At 47.5% G+C, this 20,877-nt stretch overlaps 1 protein-coding gene across 1 annotated transcript in view; it reads left to right on the top strand.

The window, feature by feature from the left end:
• Positions 1–20,877, top strand: part of ttll5 (tubulin tyrosine ligase-like family, member 5) — a 129,413-nt gene that overhangs the window by 70,511 nt on the left and 38,025 nt on the right. The window contains exon 27 of the mRNA XM_084310603.1: positions 16,048–16,184. Within this exon, the coding sequence (XP_084166729.1) occupies positions 16,048–16,184 (137 nt within the window). The remainder of the gene's footprint in view (positions 1–16,047; positions 16,185–20,877) is intronic.

Below are 20,877 nucleotides of genomic sequence, written 5' to 3'. Positions count from 1 at the left end.
ATCTACCCGACGACTACATAGCCCTTTGCGGCTGGATTATATTTGTTTTGGTCCTGTGATTTATGGAGCGGAGAATCGCCGACGCCTACATGTGTGGGATTTACCCTGTGAGGAGCCACGTCGAGTCTGCGCCTCAGAGAGCCTGAGGCCGGCTAGCTTTCTTCACTGTGGAGCTACAGTCTACGGAGAACAGCTGTATTCGTCTGTGGATCAAGAGACTATTGCACCGTCTCCTGTACTTGGAGTCTCCTTAGTCATCGTTGACCAGACTCTCTACTACCGACAGATCCTCTACCCCTGCTGGCTTACAACCGGGGGGACCCTTCCAGTATCTCCCGCTATATATTACTAGTGTACCATAGATATAATTCCCTAAGATTCAGGTTGTATAATTACCTCCTGCGTAACCAGAGAATGGACATTCATTATTGATTTGCCTACGCACATTCCTTTGCCTTATAAGCGCATCCAAAGTAAAATAGAGAAGTATATTATGTACCTTTTGCTGCAATAAATACTTAATTACCACTTTGTGTGGAACCGATTCATTGTGGGAAGTGTTCATCATATTTATATATCATGTACTGTATGGCCAGTAATTAAAGTACATAAAGCGGTAGTGGTTTAATGATACCATACTTATCAATAGTCAGGGAATTGTACCCCTCAGTTACAATTGGTCCTTCGAGCCGGAGGGTAACTAGTGTAATATTAATATAGTGGTATTAATATTGACATGGCCTATGATGAACACTCCACAAAACGGTTCTCCTAAAGTAGATCGCCCGCAGCGTAGACGGCAGACACCTCAGTACTTAGAGGATTACGTTGCCAATATACTACCTAGCTTTCTACAGACGGTAAACGCGGAAAAAGTAGATAGTAAAATTATGTCCGACCCTATCGACCAGGCTACCCCGCCAATAGAGGCCCTAGTGGGTTCTAACGTAACTGACCAAGCTCACGGTAGGGACCAGGAGGGACCCGACATGACTTTACCCCCCGCCAAGACCGAAGAAGTAGTCCCCGGAGAGCTCCAGGATAAAGACAGCTCTCCAGGGATGGAACTCTACCCGCTACAAGAAGAGGAGAGCACCCCGGAGATGGATCTCCAGGACTCGCCACAGGAGAACAGATCTCCAACGAGTACTGCCAGGAGCGGATCACCTCAACCAGCGTCTTCCCCCAGCGAGGCGGACAAGATGCTGGCACAGGCATTCCTCGCCAGCCTAGCAGCCTCAACAGAGCGCGATCGACTCCAAGCACAGACGCTTAGTGAGCGCGAACATTCTTCCATGGAAAGAGAACGCCTTCAGGCGCAGCAACGGAGCGACGAAGATCGTATACGTCTAGAGATTAGACGCCTTCAGACGGAAGAGAATATGGTAAGGGACCGGGCCGAAGCCCAGCGCGCCGCCGCCGAAGCCCAGCGCGCCTGGGGCAGATAATGGAGCAGCTGATCACCAGGGCAACACCCCCTCCCTCCGCACGGGGTTCCAGGGCCTCGTCAAGACAAGGGTCAAGGGCACCCTCCCCTACCCGATCAAGCGACCCTGAGCCCGACCACCAGAGAGAGCCTATACCCCCCTCCGAACCCCTTCCCCGACCGGTCCAAGTGAGACCCAGCTACAAGGAAGAAACGGTCTACACCGCGGAGAGGCTAAATAGACGACTACAGGATCTAGAGGACCTGCCAGAGGAAGAAGAAGAGGGAGAGGAGGAGAGTCAAGCCCGACAGCAGCACAGTACTCCACAGGACCAGGAGGTCCAGTACAGCCCAGGCTCTACCCCCGCGGCTCTGCGCTACAGACCCCCGACTCAATTCACGGGTGAGCTTGACGCACGACCAGCCCCGAGGAACAGCACCTGGATACCCAGCAGGTACCAGCCCACCAAGAGGCGTAAGAGGAGACTCGCCTAGGAGGCCTCTCTTCCAACGCTCACCGATGTGCCAGCCATCCATGGCATCATACATTGGCACACCGACGTTTCCGGACTTCACCCACGAGAACAGAGCACAGTACACGGAGCTACGAATGTGCTTAGAGACAATGATGTCCGATGTAGCTGATGAACCGTACAAGTATGCTATCCTACTGAAGCACCTCAAGGTGCCCCGAGCGCACAATATAGCGCTGGCCTATGCCACCTCTACTACCCCATACACAGCGGCTCTAGCAGCACTCGACCAAAGATATGGACGCATATGGGACTACGTAATACAAGAGATAAGGCATATTGACCGCCTACCCCCAGCCACAGACAATCGCTCACTAGATGACCTGTCTATCAAGGTACAATCCCTGGTAGGGATGCTGGGGGCGCAAAGAGAAAAGGGTATGCACGAACTGTACGCGAACTCTAATGTCGAGAGGATTTTAGAGAAGCTTCCGCCCGCCCGACAAGAGCGCTTCAGGCGGCAAAGAGACCACCGTGATCCTAACGGTCCCGAGCCATCCCTCCTAGACCTAGCCGACTTCCTGGCGAGAGAAGTCAACAGCCTACAGTTGGATACGTTCATGCGGAGCACACCAAGCTCCAGAGAGGGACCTAGGAGAGCAAACGATGGCCGCAGATTGGTGACCGTCATGCACCAATCAGAATCAGTACCGAGCAGCAAGAACCACAGTACCCCCTCGATGAAAGAGAAGTGGAAGATTGTGTGCCCGTACTGCGAAAAGGAACACTGGTTGTCACAATGTGACACGTTCAAGAAGATGACCGCCGACGAGGTGAGTCAATGGATAAAGTCCAACCGACGCTGTTACCGATGTGCGCGCAGTCACATGGCAGCCGATTGCCGCTTAAAGAAGAGGTGTAATCGGTGTGACGGAGCCCACCTAGATGTCCTACACGACAGTAACAGAAGAAAGCCTGCACCCTCAAGCAGCACAAAGGCAAGTGTTATGTACATTGACCCCGCCAGCAGCGGGGGCGCCCGGGTGCTCTTAAAGGTGGTCCGCGTAACACTGAGTTACCAAGATAAGGTCATGGACACTTACGCCGTCCTTGACGACGGGTCAGAGAAGACCCTTCTCCTCGCGTCCGCTGCGGCCCAGCTGGGGCTGCGGGGGAGCGAAAACCAGATGACGATTCGGACAATAAGAAGAGATCTAAAGACGATAAAGGGCGAGAATGTCTCCTTCACTATCGCAGCAAGCGGGCAGCCAGAGAGACGGTATAGGATTACTAATGCTTTCACCAGCCAAGAAATAGGCCTGTCGCAGTACACCTACCCCATCGCCAAGCTGATGGATAAATATGTGCACCTGCGTCAACTACCTATACCGCTCATAGACGGTGCCACCCCGACCCTGCTGATAGGCTCCGACCATGCAGACCTCATCGTCCCGATTGACCGGGTCCACACAGGGCCCAGAGGCTGTCCTGCAGCAGTCGAGACCCGCCTAGGATGGACATTACAAGGCCCCCTCGCTAAGTCTCTTAACCGAACAGCAGCCACTAACTGCCTCCACTCCAGAGTGACAGAAGAAGACACCACCCTCCTACAGCATGTCGAGAGGCTATGGACACTAGAGACAATGCCCTTTAAGAACGAAAAGAAAGACATTCGTTCCAAGGAAGACATCTACGCTATAGCCCTCCTCGAGCAGGGGACAAAGAGAGTCAAAGTCAACGGAGTGATGAGATACGCAACTCCACTCCTGAGGCGAGAGGGTATGCCTACCTTCCACGCCCCAAAAGAAGCGACGGAGCGGTATCTATTGAACACAGAGCGGCGCCTAGCCAGAGACCCCGCTCAAGAGACTGTGTACCGCGCTGAGATTAACAAGCTAATCACAGCGGGACACATAAAGAAAATTGACATTAAAGAGGCCGATCAGACGACCGAATCATGGTACGTGCCGCACCACAAAGTCCACCACAACGGCAAGGATCGTATTGTGTTCAACTGCAGCTACCAGATCGGATCACAAAATCTGAATAAAGAGCTCTTGCCCGGCCCAACACTCGGCCCCTCTCTACTAGGCGTGTTACTACGTTTCCGCCAAGACAAGGTGGCCATCAGCGGCGACATCAAAGGGATGTTCCTGCAGGTGAGACTAGTGGAGGAGGACAAGCCCCTGCTGCGGTTCCTATGGAGAGAGAGGATCGGGGATGAGCAACCAGCCATCTATCAATGGGAAGTCCTCCCTTTCGGAACCACATGCAGCCCATGCTGTGCTACGTTTGCACTGCAAAAGCACGTCGCAGAGGACCCAGCAGCTGATGAAGAGGTCCGACAAAGTGTAGGAAATAGTTTCTACGTGGACAACTGTCTGCAAAGCGTCTCGACGCCAGAAGAAGCCGAGGCCCTTCTACTCAAGCTCCGTGCCTCCCTGATCAAAGGCGGCTTTGATCTCAGGCAGTGGGCCAGCAGCGACCCGCAAGTATTGCGCAGCCTCTCCCCCGAGGACAAGGCAGCAAGCAGCGAGACCTGGATGGCGACCATCCCAGGAGAAGCCCAAGAAATGACATTAGGACTAGTCTGGCGCTTCAAAACAGACTCGTTCCATTATAAACACACACCCCTGACCAAGGAGCAGGGAAGGTCGACTGCACTACCGACCACCAGACGGAGTGTATACAGAACACTCGCCAGACAATATGACCCGTTGGGATGTATTCTACCTTACACCACCAGGGCAAAGATGATTGTAAGAGCGTTATGGGACAAGGACCAGGGCTGGGACGACCCCATACCCGAACACCTTGCATCCACATGGAGAGAGTGGGAGACGGAACTCAGCTCACTCCCAGGTGTCAACATACGCCGCAGCTACTTCCCACCCACAGTGAGGCCGGAGACATGCCAGATGGACCTGCACGTCTTCAGCGACGCCTCCGAAGTAGCCTACGGTTCGGTGGCCTACTTGCGTGCCCGAGAGGAGGGAGGAGAAATACATACTGCTTTCATCCTGGCTCGCTCAAGAATAGCCCCACGAAAGCAACAATCTATCCCGCGTCTAGAGCTCTGCGCAGCCCTAGCAGGAGCGCAACTCGCCACGTTAATCCAACGTGAACTCACCATTCCGGTGCAAAGAACAATCTTGTGGTCAGACTCCACGACAGTACTCACATGGATCCGGTCTGATTCGTGCAGATACAAGGTCTTCGTGGGAGTCAGAGTCACAGAGATTCAAGATTTAACAGAAGTAGCAAGCTGGAGGTATGTGGACACAAAACACAACCCAGCTGACGTCATCACCCGGGGAATGTCCCTGGATGACCTCACCCGTCACAACCTATACAGTGACGGGCCAGAGTTCCTCAAGCTCCCGGAAGAAGAGTGGCCTACACCCACCCCACGGGAAGCGAGTAAAGAGGAGGCCGAAAACAAGAAATCTATGTTCTGTGGATTGAACACACTCGTCTCCACAGACCCCGACATAGACGATTGCCTCACCCTAGAGAGTGCGCAGCTAAAGACATTCCTGTGGCACCACCCAGAGGTTCAGCTCACTACTGACATTACAGCAGCTGACTACGAAGAAGCAGAACTTCTTCTACTACAACGAGCCCAGAGAGACTCGTTCCCCGATGAGCTAGACTGTCTACAGGGAGCAAAGCCCGTCCCATCAGACAGCAGACTGCTCCACCTAGCCCCCGAGAGCGACGCCCATGGTCTCATCAGAGTGGGTGGTCGTCTGCGGAGAGCCCCAGACTTACCGGATGACGTCAAGTACCCGATAGTCTTAAACAGCCGACACAAGGTCACAGAGCTGATCATAAAGAAATACGACGAGGATGTGCATCACGCCGGGGCAGAGAGAGTCTTCGCGGAGATCAGACGTCGTTATTGGATACTGCAAGGGAGAGAAGCAGTGCGGCGCTTCCAGCGAACCTGTCTAGACTGTCGTAAGTGGCGAGCGCAGCCCAGTATACCCCGGATGGCTGACCTACCTCCCTGTCGCCTCCGACTCGGCGACAGGCCTTTTCACTCCACCGGTATGGACTGTTTCGGCCCGCTGTATATAAAGAAAGGAAGAGGAACCGAGAAGCGGTGGGGTATTGTATTCAAATGCATGACCACCCGAGCGATGCATATAGAACTCCTTCCAACCATGAGCACAGACTCATTCCTTATGGCCTTCCGAAGATTCACATCGCGGAAAGGCAAACCGTCTATATTATTGTCTGATCACGGGACAAACTTCAAAGGCGGAGAAAGAGAGCTGAGAGAGAGCTTCCAAGCTATGGGCCCAGAACTTAAGACCCACCTCGCTCCATCCCAGATTGACTTCCAGTTTAATCCCCCGAACGCACCTCACTTCGGTGGAACTTGGGAACGAGAAGTACGTTCAATAAAGACAGCCCTGTACGCCGTGCTTGGGGCCCAGACCGTGGCGGAAGAAGTCCTAATGACAGTCCTCACGGAGATCGAGGGAGTATTGAACTCAAAGCCCCTCGGTTACGTCTCAAGTGATGTAGCAGATGTCGACCCAGTCACCCCCAACACACTCTTGATGGGGCGGCTGGACCCCGCGCTACCACAGACAATGTACAGGCCTGAAGAAGCGAACGGCCGAAGAATGTGGAGGTACAGTCAAGTATTGGCTGACAAGTTTTGGAACAGCTTCCTACTCCACTATCTACCGTCTCTACAGACCCGCCAGAAATGGGTGAAAGAGAGAGACAATTTGACAGAAGGAACAGTCGTCATGATTATCGACCAGTCACTACCCCGAGCTATGTGGCCGGCTGGCCGCGTAAGCAAAGTGATCACCGGTGCCGACGGAAAGGTCCGAGCAGCCGAAGTGCTCGTCCAAGGACGGATCTACACCCGACCCGTGGCGAGGCTAATAGAACTGCCAAGGCTCCCCGATACTATCGATGACGACCATGACCCCATGACTTTGTGAACTGCCCGACCCCTCACAACAGACATTGAGTAGTGGACAGTGCGGTTAATCTGTCTCTGCTTAGCTAATTAGGTGGGACTAATTAGGAGGCGGCTGTTACAAAGGATCAGATTAAACCGAATATATATATTTATTGATTGATATATATTGCATAGTATTTGTATATCGTTTGATATCCCTTGTATATTCCTTGTACATATACACGGAATATCCCTTTAGCCTAGTACAGACCATAATATTTCATTCTCCTATTGGACAGCGGTCCACAGGCGCCGGGGCCATGCCTCCAGAGTCAGGTTCAAGGCCACCGTCAAGACATGTCTGTACATGCCCGGCCTTGCCCAGGAATACGAGACAGAAATGAGGTTGGCACTAGATTGTTCGCCGTGCATATAAATATGGCGCAGGTTAATACAGAAGTAGAGTTACCCAATAAGTTGAAGCCTCACCCACGATACTCTGTGCGGTGAAGTATGGCCTGTTTGGCCCCAAATAGAGCATTGAGACCGCGTGCGAATTAATAACTGAATTGTCAGAGTTTGGCGCTATACCGTCGAGTGCGACATATTTCTATTAAGTCAGTAATAGTCTATTTGTGTATAGTGTATCGTGCGGCTAAAGTTCTACAGTGACCAGCATCACCAACGCTTCCTCGTACCAGCTAGAGTGCTTATCCAGGCTGGGCTGCTTTCATGGCGCTTTCACCCGAGGAGACCTAGACGAGAACCGTGTGGACATGTACACTGGATTAATCTACCCGACGACTACATAGCCCTTTGCGGCTGGATTATATTTGTTTTGGTCCTGTGATTTATGGAGCGGAGAATCGCCGACGCCTACATGTGTGGGATTTACCCTGTGAGGAGCCACGTCGAGTCTGCGCCTCAGAGAGCCTGAGGCCGGCTAGCTTTCTTCACTGTGGAGCTACAGTCTACGGAGAACAGCTGTATTCGTCTGTGGATCAAGAGACTATTGCACCGTCTCCTGTACTTGGAGTCTCCTTAGTCATCGTTGACCAGACTCTCTACTACCGACAGATCCTCTACCCCTGCTGGCTTACAACCGGGGGGACCCTTCCAGTATCTCCCGCTATATATTACTAGTGTACCATAGATATAATTCCCTAAGATTCAGGTTGTATAATTACCTCCTGCGTAACCAGAGAATGGACATTCATTATTGATTTGCCTACGCACATTCCTTTGCCTTATAAGCGCATCCAAAGTAAAATAGAGAAGTATATTATGTACCTTTTGCTGCAATAAATACTTAATTACCACTTTGTGTGGAACCGATTCATTGTGGGAAGTGTTCATCATATTTATATATCATGTACTGTATGGCCAGTAATTAAAGTACATAAAGCGGTAGTGGTTTAATGATACCATACTTATCAATACAGTCAGGGAATTGTACCCCTCAGTTACAAATATGGCATTGTGTATTATGACTTTAAATTGGGCATAGACTTCTCACACGTTTCTGTCATTTTTACCGGTGCCTTCCCCCCCCCCCCCCGCCTATGATGGAAATTAACTGTCTTTTGGTTCTCCAACTATTTGTCTGGTAGAACCCAATGTGTTAAATCAGAACACTACTTGTTGCAGCCCTTATCTGCCATTAAAGGTATACCTCAAGGCTCCATTCTTGCCCCACATTGTTCTCTATACATAAATAAAAAAAATTGCATAGTAGAAAATTCAAGTATTCTTTATGCAGATGACACAGTTTTGTATTCAGCTGTTCTGCGCTCTCTTTAAGACAGCTTCAATAGTATACAGGCTGCCTTCTCTAGTCTTAACCTCGTTTTGAACACATCTAAAACAAAGGTTATCCCTCTTGGAAACAACTAAGTTCTGGATACCTTGGCATTTGTTACATCCTCAATCAAAAATAAAAGCAAGACTTGGCTTTTTTTTTTAGATTAGATTAGATTCAATGTATTGTACAGGAATCACTCTTTATCGCTTTACTCACTCTACTAGACACTCCCTAGTCCAAATGTCCATTATCCCATTGTTTGACTATGGCAATGTCATTTTCATGCATGCAAGCAAGAGTGTCCTTGATCGCCTTAATGTTTTGTATGACTCAGCAATTAGGTTTGCTACAAATGCCCTTTTCAACACATGACTGTGACTTATACACATCTATAAATTGCCCATTGTTACACTCTCGATATGAAATTCATTGGCTTACACTCATTTACAAAACCCTCCTTGGTCTGACTTCATTATTTGATACACTTGTTCAAATTGACATCTACTCCCTATAACACCAGAGCTGCTCACCATATCTCGCTAGATGTTCCCTGTGATAACACACTTCCTTCAGTCAACCCTCCTTCCAATTTGATGCTCCCAACAGTTGGAATGAGATGCAAAAGACTTTGAAAATGGACAAATTGATCCCCCTCACTACTTTTAAGGACTTTTACACACACACCTACAACTGTAACCCAACCTTTTTTGGTTGTTTGTTTGTGTGTTTTAATTATTTCCCTTACCTCTGTGATGTATGTATTGTCTGTCTCCTTTCTATTTATTTTTTTTGGTCCCCTTTCCCTGTTACCATTCGAGAGTCCTTTTTGTCCTCTCGCCAGGCCATCATTATAAATAAGAATTTGTTCTTAATTGACCTGCCTGGTTAAATAAAGGTTAAATAAATAAAAACCTTCCATTCCCATTTACCAGTCATTTTGTCCTTGATACTGCATGTGGGGTTAATGGGGAAATTGCGTTTCACCAAATGATTTTATGTTTTGTTAAAGACATAATAAGTAGAATTATAAAAAATTATAATTATAATAACATAATCCCTCTCAATCATTATTTAAAACCGGCTGCAAGTGTGCTTAAGTGTGCCTCCCTCTGCCTGGATTTTATGTCTTTCTCTCTATTTTGCTGTGTTCAGGACTTTTCTGGGTGTCTCACTTTGGGCAGTGAGTGCACGTTATTGCGTGATGTATCCCCTCCCTACCTGCCATTTCCCCACGTGGAATGCACTTGATTGGCTAAATGAAATGCTAGTGGGCACTGGGCAGTCCGTGGTTCTCTGCTCCCGTTTTCAAAAAGAAAATGTTGGCTTGTCAACTTTCTCCTTTTGCTAACCTGCTAGCATGCATGGTGTGGGCATAGTGTCCCAGTGGATCAGGATGCACTCTTGCAATTAGCATTGGCATGTAGGGCTGGGCGATTAATCGATTTTATCGATTAATTCGAATGAATGATTTAGGAAGATTTAGACAAATTAAAATCGATTTTCAAATTTCTTTATTTAAGGGTCACCTTTTATTTTACAAAAAGTGATGTTTGGTGAAAGTTAGATTTGCACTTTATTAATCCCAATAGGGAAGTTCATTCTTGTTTGATGATCAAGAGGCACCTTTTATTTGTTTTAAGTGAAGTTTGGTGAAAAAGCAAGTTATTGCACTATTAATACCAATAGGGACATTCATCTTTGTTTGATCAAGAGTAACCTTTTATATATATATATTATTATTATTATTATTATTATTATTATTATTATTATTATTATTATTATTATTATTATTATTATTATTATTATTATTATTATTATTATTATTATTATTATTATTATTATTATTATTATTATTATTATTATTATTATTATTATTATTATTATTATTATTACTAGAACTTGTGGTTGCTGAGCATCAGACACTTTTAGTGGAGAAATAAATAATCAGAATAGTCCTAAAAAAATACAATTGAGTTCCAGCCCCATCAGGGCGTGAACCCTAATAATAACTAACAATTCGAGCAGAAATTGTGAGAGTGTGGTTGCGGCCACACTGTATCGCGAGTCTGTATGACAAACGATTCACAGCATATGAAAGGGGTGGGGCTTAAGCATAGGGGGCAGGGCAAACGGACCAATGAAATTGGATCCCCCTGTAGTCCCAACTACATGTCAAACAACTCAAGTACTATTCTGATTACATGCTTTGGGCCATGTAAATGCGATTGAGCTTATTTAGCTGTTGATTTGAAAACGGTTGATTTTAAATGTCTATTTTGAATCATTTCAATCGGGTTGAGGAAATATTGTCCATGTAACCGCAGTTACTGTCCCCGTTCCTCCATTTCTTTGTATGGGGGGGCATAGCTCAGAAAGTGTAATGGCAGCACCGTGATAAAAAGGAAAGCTTAGATATTTGAATGAGTTCAAAGCGGCGTTGATGAAGGTCTGTGTCACTTATGTGTACAGTACTTCCATTGAAGATTGTGGCCTCTGACTGTGGCTATCTAAAACTGTGTCAAAACTGTGAAATCGACAAATTCAGCTTGAATGGGGAACCCATGTGTGTGTGTGTGTGTGTGTGTGTGTGTGTGTGTGTGTGTGTGTGTGTGTGTGTGTGTGTGTGTGTGTGTGTGTGTGTGTGTGTGTGTGTGTGTGTGTGTGTGTGTGTGTGTGTGTGTGTGTGTGTGTGTGTGTGTGTGTGTGTGTGTGCGGCGTGCGCATGCGTGTGTGGGTGGGTGGAGCGTGAATGTCAAACAGATGCCAAGTGAGTCATGCCGTCATCTAGATGTCTTTCTTTGTATGCAAAATTTAAGCCGCTGTCACGATTTACAAAATGTCTTGCAAAAAACTTAAATTGCAGCTTCTACACTCTAGGGCCGGAATCTACAGAGGCTTTGCGCGCGTTTTCCAAAGCAAAGCCGGCGCATCTCACTCTCAAATGAATGAAATTAGGTTGCTCATGTGTAAACATAGGCTTTGCGTCCGTGCAATTGGCGTATATTTAAATTAGGTAACATGGGCGGAAAATCTCCCCTTTCTATGTAAATGAGCCTCTAAACAGGTGATCATGGCAGCAGTAATTGTAGCAGAGAGGCATGACCGTGGAAGATATGATCGAATATCTCGAAGGACAATATAAAATCAAGCGCATGCAGCGATACCATGCAATCGTACTCATTATTTAAATATCGTTATATAACGTTGTGGGCCTTGGGGTTATGCTTGCTCGTATATAAACAGAATCTAACTTGTTCGAGGAATATAATACGCGTGATTTAGAAATAAGGCTAATAGCACTGACATTTCAAATGATTGGTTCTGAGATGATGATCAATACAGTAAACATTTATTTCTGATATAGGTTCTGATCAGCAGTAATGCAATGTCATGATTATTATTATTCTGAAGTTATTATTATTAAATTAAAAATTTATTCATAATGAATTAATAAGAACTCCTCTCCTTCACCTAATTATGAAATCAGATATAGGCCAGGGCCCTCATTTATCAACAATTCTTAGAAAGTGTTCTATTGGGCGGTTAGGTGGTCGAGCGGAGATTGCGTTCGTCACCAGCCCCGGAGCTGTGAGCTTGGTTCGCCTGTTCGAATCCAGCTCACAGCTCCGGGGTTGTCACCAGCTTGGCTGGCCGTCTGCACTGATACAATTGGCTGTATCAGAGGGTGGGAGAAGCTGGCGGGGTGGGTCCGGGTCGTTGTAAACAGCGACTCCTACAGTTCGGTCGGGGCGCCTGCTAAGCGCGGATTGGACGTGAGGGGGATAGTGTGGTCCTCCCACACGCTACGCCCTCTCAAATGAGAATCCGCGCTGCCAGGTGAAAAGAAGCGGTGATTGGCTGGACGTGTGTCGGAGGAAGCACGTGGTAGCCTCCACTCTCCCAAATGATCTGACTGTGGGGGGTAAAGCGCAGCGACCAGGAAGGGACTGGGAATTGGCATACGACTAACATTGGGATGGGAGAAAATCGGAGGAAAAATGGAGGGGGAAAAAGTGTTCTATTTTTGTTCTTAAGCACAGAATTTAGAATGTGTGTACGTACAGAAAAATCGGGATTTATCACACGTGCGTAGACGTGTCCCACGCACACTCTGTGTTGATAAATACCATTTGTTCTTAACGTCTATGCTCGTGCATGATTATCCATATATGGTCATGAAACACCCCCATGGGATGTGAAATAATGGACTAAGCCGAGCAAACTCTGAGAAACTTCACTGAGAGCGAGATTGATGCGTTATTTTTTTCCGTAGCTGCATTTCTGGCAAGACACTCTCTGATTGGCCGACGCCTGTTTCTACACTGGTTAAGCTTAGGCACTCTTTCGAAGTTGGTTAAGGTTAGAGTTTGTCTTAGAGCGTGACGGCAAGTTCTTTCGACGGTTAAGCTTAGGCACTCTTTCGAAGTTTGTTAAGGTTAGAGTTTGTCTTAGAGCATGGCGATAGAAAGCCAGGTAGTTTGCAGGCTGTTTGACGCGGAAATGGGCAAAGACACAGCTCGTCACGTGATTGGGCAAACGCGTCAGTGGCCAATCGGAGAGCGTCAGTCAGTGGCCAATCAGAGAGCGTCTGCCAGAAATGCGGCTACGGAAAAAATAATGCGAGATTGATCACCGAGGTCTAACCAACTAATTCAACGTATACAGCATTTCCCGTTGTGAACAATCTTATTTGGAAACATGACACACAGAATAATAGTATTTAGCGTTTTATTTTAAACAATATTTAATCGTATGATTATAGATATTTTTAGAGAATAAATAAATCCAATGAAGTTGTCAAGTTCACACTTCACAGACAACTCCGCTGAGGAGGAGGGAGCGTGTAGACTTCTTCGGTGTGCCGGGAGCCAAGGATGTTGACTGACCCAGTTCTGCTACAGAACCAGCACATTGACAGAAATAAATGACAAGCTGACCCGACATTAAGCACTGTAATGACTGAAATTAAATCAATTTCAGCCGGCCAACTCTGCGCTCTACAATGCCTATTGTGCGCTCGTGAGCCTGTGGTTCTGGTCAGAGTCATTATGGCTTCAGTCAGTGGATAACCCTGATCTGCATTTAAGTGATGTTTTAATTATAGATTCCCCAGTAATAACATTACAATTGAATTAAATACAATTAGGCCTGAATGAGTCGTGTTCCTCCCAGCCACCGGCAACGACATTATCAGCCAAATTTGCTCCACGCTCCAATGTGGGTCTCAAATTGCGGTACAAATCAAGGAGAATGTGTCTCGGGTAGCGAACTCTACTTAATATTATTATGTTCTCTCTCTGCAAATAGACATGCCCTATATCTCTGAAAACATCTGAGCGCACACCGCGAGAAGTATTCCTATAATAACGCTATGAACCAGGCTGAATTCATTCGGAAATACCTATTCCAAATGCTATTTAGGGTTTGACAATAATTACACTAATGTCGCTATTTTACAATGCACTATAGTGAATTACGGGGTAATACAGAACACGTCATTGTTGAAACTAATGCATGAAACTGATGAAAGCATAATGCCGCCCGTCTGCAGTCTTCATATTCTACCGCTGGGCGCCAGGTATGCACGGCCTGAGCTGTGTGTAAATATACGCACAAAGTCAAGCACACGTTCAAATTGATAAGTCCCACACTTTGCTTAGAAATGATCGTACGCACGGGTTACGCACATATCTGTGCGTAAGCACCATTGATAAATGAGGGCCCAGGGCTTTACAACTTAATAAAGAGATTGAATATATATTAAATGGGATATAAACTAAATCAAATATAGCTAAATAGAATATAGTACAATTATACACATGTAATTGGAATAGACATTCCTCCATTCAAACCTATGGGGCAAAATTGCTCGCAAAAAAGTAGAATTTTTTCCACACTGTGTGCCAAGACTTTCCACAAAGTAATAGCACACCATTACCAATCAAGCTGGACGCTTTGACACCTTACACCTGTGTAAGCTCTGGGAGGAGTGGCGGTACAAAATGTAGGTGGAATGAAGATATAGATAGATAGATAGATAGATAGATAGATAGATAGATAGATAGATAGATAGATAGATAGATAGATAGATAGATAGATAGATAGATAGATAGAATATGTGAGATTATAATAACCATACTAAGAATCCTTCGCTGCTTGGACCCTTAATTAAAATGGAGGGTTGATGATGTTGATCATTAGATGCACTACTAAAGAAGTTTGCAGGTCTTGCTCTCCGCTGGTATCTGGAACTGGAGAAGATTAAAACTGAATTCCATATCGGGTTTATAGGGACTTGCTGACCTGGCTGCTGCTCCGTCTGCTCCTGCATTAATTTAAACACCTGTCGTTTAGGAATGCACGACATTTCCCCTTTCCTGGCTTGACGACAGGCCAAGCGGTTCATTCACCTGCCCAGAACGCGGCTTAAAACGCAGAGAAAATAAACAGCCTTGTCACTTTATAAAATGAAACGGGATTGAGAAACCCCCCCCAACCCCCAGCTTTGTCGAATCATAGCAATAGCACACAGAATGTCTTCTCTGAAAAGATATGTGTCATCATCACCATCACCGTCATCATCATCCTGATCCGAACACAGTCAGAAGAGGATTCATAGACAGTGTTTTGTCTGTGTCCTCTTTTCCTCTACTCTTCCCAGCTCTCTCTGTTCTGTTTGGACAGACTGCTACAGGGTAGGGGTTATAGTAAAGGAGCGCCACAGCCACAGGAGAACTGTTCACTTCCATTAAGCTCCCCAGGTGTAGTGTAGTACAGTGAAGTACTGTACGCTTGGACACAGGGGCACTTACAGTTGGCAGGAATAGGGTGGTACAGGCTCTCGGGGCAGATTGTGCTTGTTATGGTTGTAAACAGATTTTGGCCCAGTGAGTAATGATCTCCGACGCTGTCAGGGGGAGGGGAGCGCGGGGACCACCTGGATGTAGAGCGGACCGGAGACGAGCTCCGCGCTGCGCTGTGTATATTTCACACGAACCCCCGCCCCAGATAAATGAGACTTCAGCGCAGCTACGATGCCGGTGGGGAGAGGCTGTGAGACTGGGAGGGAACTGTGTGACTGCAGTGGTAGATTACATTACATCTGCTTTATAATAAACCCCTTTTATTCTTAGAAATTATTAAATGGTGCATTCATATAGCGGCTTTTATCCCAAGCGCTTTACAATTTGTTCCTCACATTTTTACCCATTAACTCACACATTCACACACCGACGGCAGAGGCAACCATGCAGTTAGGGGTTAACTTTCACACGCTGCCCTGGGAGGAGCGGGAAACGAACCGTGAACCTCCGGATTACCAGATGACTGCGAATTTGAGATTACAGTAGGTGGTATTGAGCTGTTAGGCCACAATAGCTTGACTGTATGTGGATTGTCATAAATTCTTCTCTTCTGCCCACAGTTGACCAATTTGAACCTGACCAATGGGGCTCTGGGTAGAGGGGGCGTCACACTCGCCCCTCCAGTGCGCCATGACGCTGTCACCCATGGCCCAGTGAGGGCTGTCCACTCCGACGCGGGTCTGGTCAGCAATACAGAGTGAGTAGAGACATGCTACAAAAGAACTCCCATGAACCCTGTCCTGTAGCGATGCTCCACTTGGCCCGCAACAACTTTTTTCAGAGGTCCCCGCAGGGAAATGTTATTATATCGGTTAACATTTCCAGAACCATATTTGATTTGAACCCTCTGAAGAGGAGCCTATCACCGTCTTTCGGAGGCTCCAGCTGAGGCTCAGGTAACAACCAAAAAACAACGCAGATAAATTGTGCACATAATCTCACACATATAGCAAGGCTTTAAAGTGTTTTGCACACATTCATTTAGTTTGACAGTCATTGAGAGTTAATGAGTTTGAATATCGCCTGGATGTCATCAAAGGACACTGAATCCGTGTGTTCAATGAAATGATGTAGATCACAAATATGAAGAAAATGTCATCTAGGATCATTTCATTGAGCTGTAATTAACACAACACAGGGATCCATTGTCCCCGATGACATCACATGTGGCCATATTTGAACTCATTAACTCTCAATAACTGTCAAAACTAAATGAATGTGTGCAAAACAGTTTAGAGCCTTGGGATATGTGTGAGACATAGATATATATATATATGTGCAAAATAAACGGGTGTTGTTTTTCAGCGAAGTGCCCCTTTAAGATATCCGAATGTAATTGGAACCATACGTCTCAGCCTCACAGCCATATCCAATTGAATCTACTTCTATGCTGTTCTATGATTTTCACTTCTTTTTCCCCCTCACGGTGCGCAGGATTGCCGCTGCGGGCTATGCATGGCAAATTGTGGTCACTCATCCACTCGCTCACTCCGTCACGGTCAATCTGGGAGGGACGTTTTGTCACTCACTCGCTCACTCTCTCAGTCACGGACGATCTGGCAGGGTCGTTTTGTCACCCGCTCACCCAGTCACTCAGTCACGGACGATCTGGCAACTCGCTCACTCACAGCCGATCTGGCGGGGACGTTTTGTTGGACGCGTGCGCAGATAGCTCCGTGGGTCTGCGTGTTTTTTGTGTGCTTGTTTTGTCCTGGAGTCGCATGAATTGGATATACCTGTGAAGCCGAGACTGCAATTTAAACACCCTGGTTTATAAACGGAACCACAGAACCACACTTTGGGTCTAAATAATATGCAGCACTGAAACAAGCACACATACACAGACCCTCCCCCCATCACTATGCTCTGGCCCCCGACAGGCAATGGATTTTTCAAAGTGGCGTATCCCTGCTGTACTGGATTAATGCAATTACTGTGGTATAAACCTTTGCACACAGTTTTAAATCAGAGGAGAGATTCCAGGGTTTGTGGTGATAGTAAATATGTCATGCCTGCTAACGGGGAAATGTTATATACCATTAGCGTTATATCTTTAATGTAATGATGACACTTGCACAACATGATGCCATCTCAGGTATGAACATGCAGCTCATTACATATCCATTGCTATGGGTTGAACGAAGCTAAATAGTTTTCATACCTTTGCTTAAGGGGAAATTGAGGGGTCTGTGAAGTTAAGAGGGAGTTTAATGGGTTAAACTACATTATAGCTTAGGAAATCCTAATGTGGAGCACTAAGAGACTATTGACACCGCGGTAGAAGAGTTGTGTCTTTCACGGCAGTACTTGATGTCGCTGCTCTCAGACAGCCCTCCTGCCATCCACCTCTCCCATCATCTGTCCGTGATGATGCACCACACGTCTCTGTTCCCTTATAAGACCTCTGATGCTGCTTTGGGGCGAAATTATGACCATTGTACTCACAAGTGCTATTTGCCCTCCCCAAAGGGAGCGGAGAAGGAATGGTGCGTTGCAATGTCAGCGGGGTTCACTGCCAAGGTAAACAGCCATTTATCTCCTCAGAGCGACTGGAGTCTGAGATGCCGGCCTGTTGTATACAGACACACGCACACGCACGCACGCACGCACGCACGCACGCACGCACGCACGCACACACACACACACACACACACACACACACACACACACACACACACACACACACACACACACACACACAGCAGGTTCAGTGTGGAGCTGAGGCAGCGAGCGGGGGCCATGTAAACAACCATAAGCTCGGGTCGATATGGGCTGAGCCGATGGGAGAGTTATTAGAAGGAGCCCGTTGGAGGTGAAATGGTCAAAGTAGGGAGTCTCGTGTAGAAATAGTTGGGTGTGTGAGTTATTAGGGAAGTCGCTGTTTTCTCGTTTCCTATGGTGCTGCCGCTAAAACAAGCCGAGCCGCTCGGGACTCCAGTACCACTCGCCGCCGCGGCCAAATTAGCGTCCTGAGGATTTTCTGTGTAATCAACTTTGGTCAATTCTTTTTTTACTGTTAAGACACTTAAATTGTGGTAGCCTATTTTGGTCACAGTCAATAAAGCCTGAAGGCCTTTTTTAATGGTCTCTGACGAACCTTTAGATTGAAGACTGTTGGTCTTTGGGAAAAGTATTTCCAAGCCCCAGCACGGTTCGGAGCAGGCTAGTTCAATGCATGCCTGAAGATCTTGGCATTTAGTCCCCCCCCCCCCCCCCCCCTTTCTTTTTTTTTAATTGCGCTTTGTGGGGCGAGCGAGCAGAGGAATTGGCAGCTGGCTGCCTGTGGGGTGTGAAGCATGCTGGCAGCCTAATACATTGCATTGGATAAGAGTGGGGCAGAGTCAACAATAACTCACCCACATAGTCTGTCTGCTCCAAGCCCTCTCCTCCGCAACCATGAGCTCCCCCTCGCACTGTGCCAGGCCAGGGGGGAGGAGAAAGAAGAGGAGAGAGGAAGAGGGAAAGGCGGAGGGAGGGAGGGAGGGAGGTCATGGTCATGGTCATGATCAGTGCGTTGGCCAGACGGCGTCACGTGAGTCCGGTCCAGGCAGATGGACCCGCTGGCTATTAGAGGCGTGGCCGATGAAGGGTTAAGCATACACGGGTCGCTCCCCTCTATTTTTACAGTGATATGTGAGTGACAATGTCTCAGACAGTTTGGCCCTGATCTCCCGCTCCGTGTTTTTCCAGTCCAGCCCTTCCTTATGTATGGAACTGTCAGGGAATTCCTGGAATGTCTGGCTTTTTCCCTTTTTAAAATGTTTTTATTTCCACAAACCAAGGAAGATAGGTTTGAATAGAATTCATCATTTTTCGGGACGGCCTGCGAGGCCAGGCCTCTACATACGGCCTGCGAGGCCTCTACATACGGCCTGCCAGGCCTCTACATACGGCCTGCCAGGCCTCTACATACGGCCTGTGAGGCCTCTACATACGGCCTGCCAGGCCTCTACATACGGCCTGCCAGGCCTCTACATACGGCCTGTGAGGCCTCTACATACGGCCTGTGAGGCCTCTACATACAGCCTGTGAGGCCTCTACATACAGCCTGCCAGGCCTCTACATACGGCCTGTGAGGCCTCTACATACGGCCTGCCAGGCCTCTACATACGGCCTGTGAGGCCTCTACATACGGCCTGTGAGGCCTCTACATACAGCCTGTGAGGCCTCTACATACGGCCTGCCAGGCCTCTACATACGGCCTGCGAGGTCTCTACATACGGCCTGTGAGGCCAGGTCTCTACATACGGCCTGCCAGGCCTCTAGATACGGCCTGCGAGGCCTCTACATACGGCCTGTGAGGCCTCTACATACGGCCTGTGAGGCCTCTACATACGGCCTGCCAGGCCTCTACATACGGCCTGTGAGGTCTCTACATACGGCCTGTGAGGCCTCTACATACGGCCTGTGAGGCCAGGCCTCTACATACGGCCTGCCAGGCCTCTACATACGGCCTGCGAGGCTTCTACATACGGCCTGCGAGGCCTCTACATACGGCCTGTGAGGCCTCTACATACGGCCTGTGAGGCCTCTACATACGGCCTGTGAGGCCTCTACATACGGCCTGTGAGGCCTCTACATACGGCCTGTGAGGCCTCTACATACGGCCTGTGAGGCCTCTACATACGGCCTGTGAGGCCTCTACATACGGCCTGCCAGGCCTCTACATACGGCCTGTGAGGCCTCTACATACGGCCTGCGAGGCCAGGTCTCTACATATGGCCTGCGAGGCCTCTACATACGGCCTGTGAGGCCAGGGCCCTCATTCATCAAGTTGTCTTGGAAAATGTTCTATTTCCACACGTAAGCACAGAATTTAGAATGTGTGCACGCACAAAAAAAACGGGATTTATCACACGTGCGTACACAGGTCCTACGCACACCTGTCATGATAAATATCACCTTGCTTCTACGCTGAGGCTCGTGCACACTTTCACGTATTTGCATACCAAAACCGCCCCGATTAACCATATACGGTAATGGAACACCCCCATGAAATGTGGAAAAATTGACTAAACCGAGGGAAGCGTGTTATGAGACAGGCTGACAGACGTGTACACGTACGGTGATGTCGGATATGATATCTATTAACCATTGCTGCCTGGGCAGCGCAAACACTAATAAAGACCGTGCTGGAATATGACTGCCTTTTTCCGTTTTGTTTGATTAATACCCAGGGATTAAAGTTCTCCTCAATTTTATTCCAAATCGTGATGGATTTTCCGTCAATTTTCTACCTGCTGCATATGATTTCTAGAGGCATACAATCTATTTTGATGTCAGTATTGGGTAGCCTATATAAACAGTAATACGAGAGCATATACAGGAACAATGAATCTCACTGCCATGTATGATGTAGCCTGCCTATGTGATCAATACATGAACTTGAA

Source organism: Notolepis coatsorum, assembly GCF_963971535.1.
Source record: "Notolepis coatsorum genome assembly, chromosome: 3".
Classification (NCBI taxonomy): Eukaryota; Metazoa; Chordata; class Actinopteri; order Aulopiformes; family Paralepididae; genus Notolepis; species Notolepis coatsorum.
This window is presented reverse-complemented; position numbering and strand designations above follow the sequence as displayed.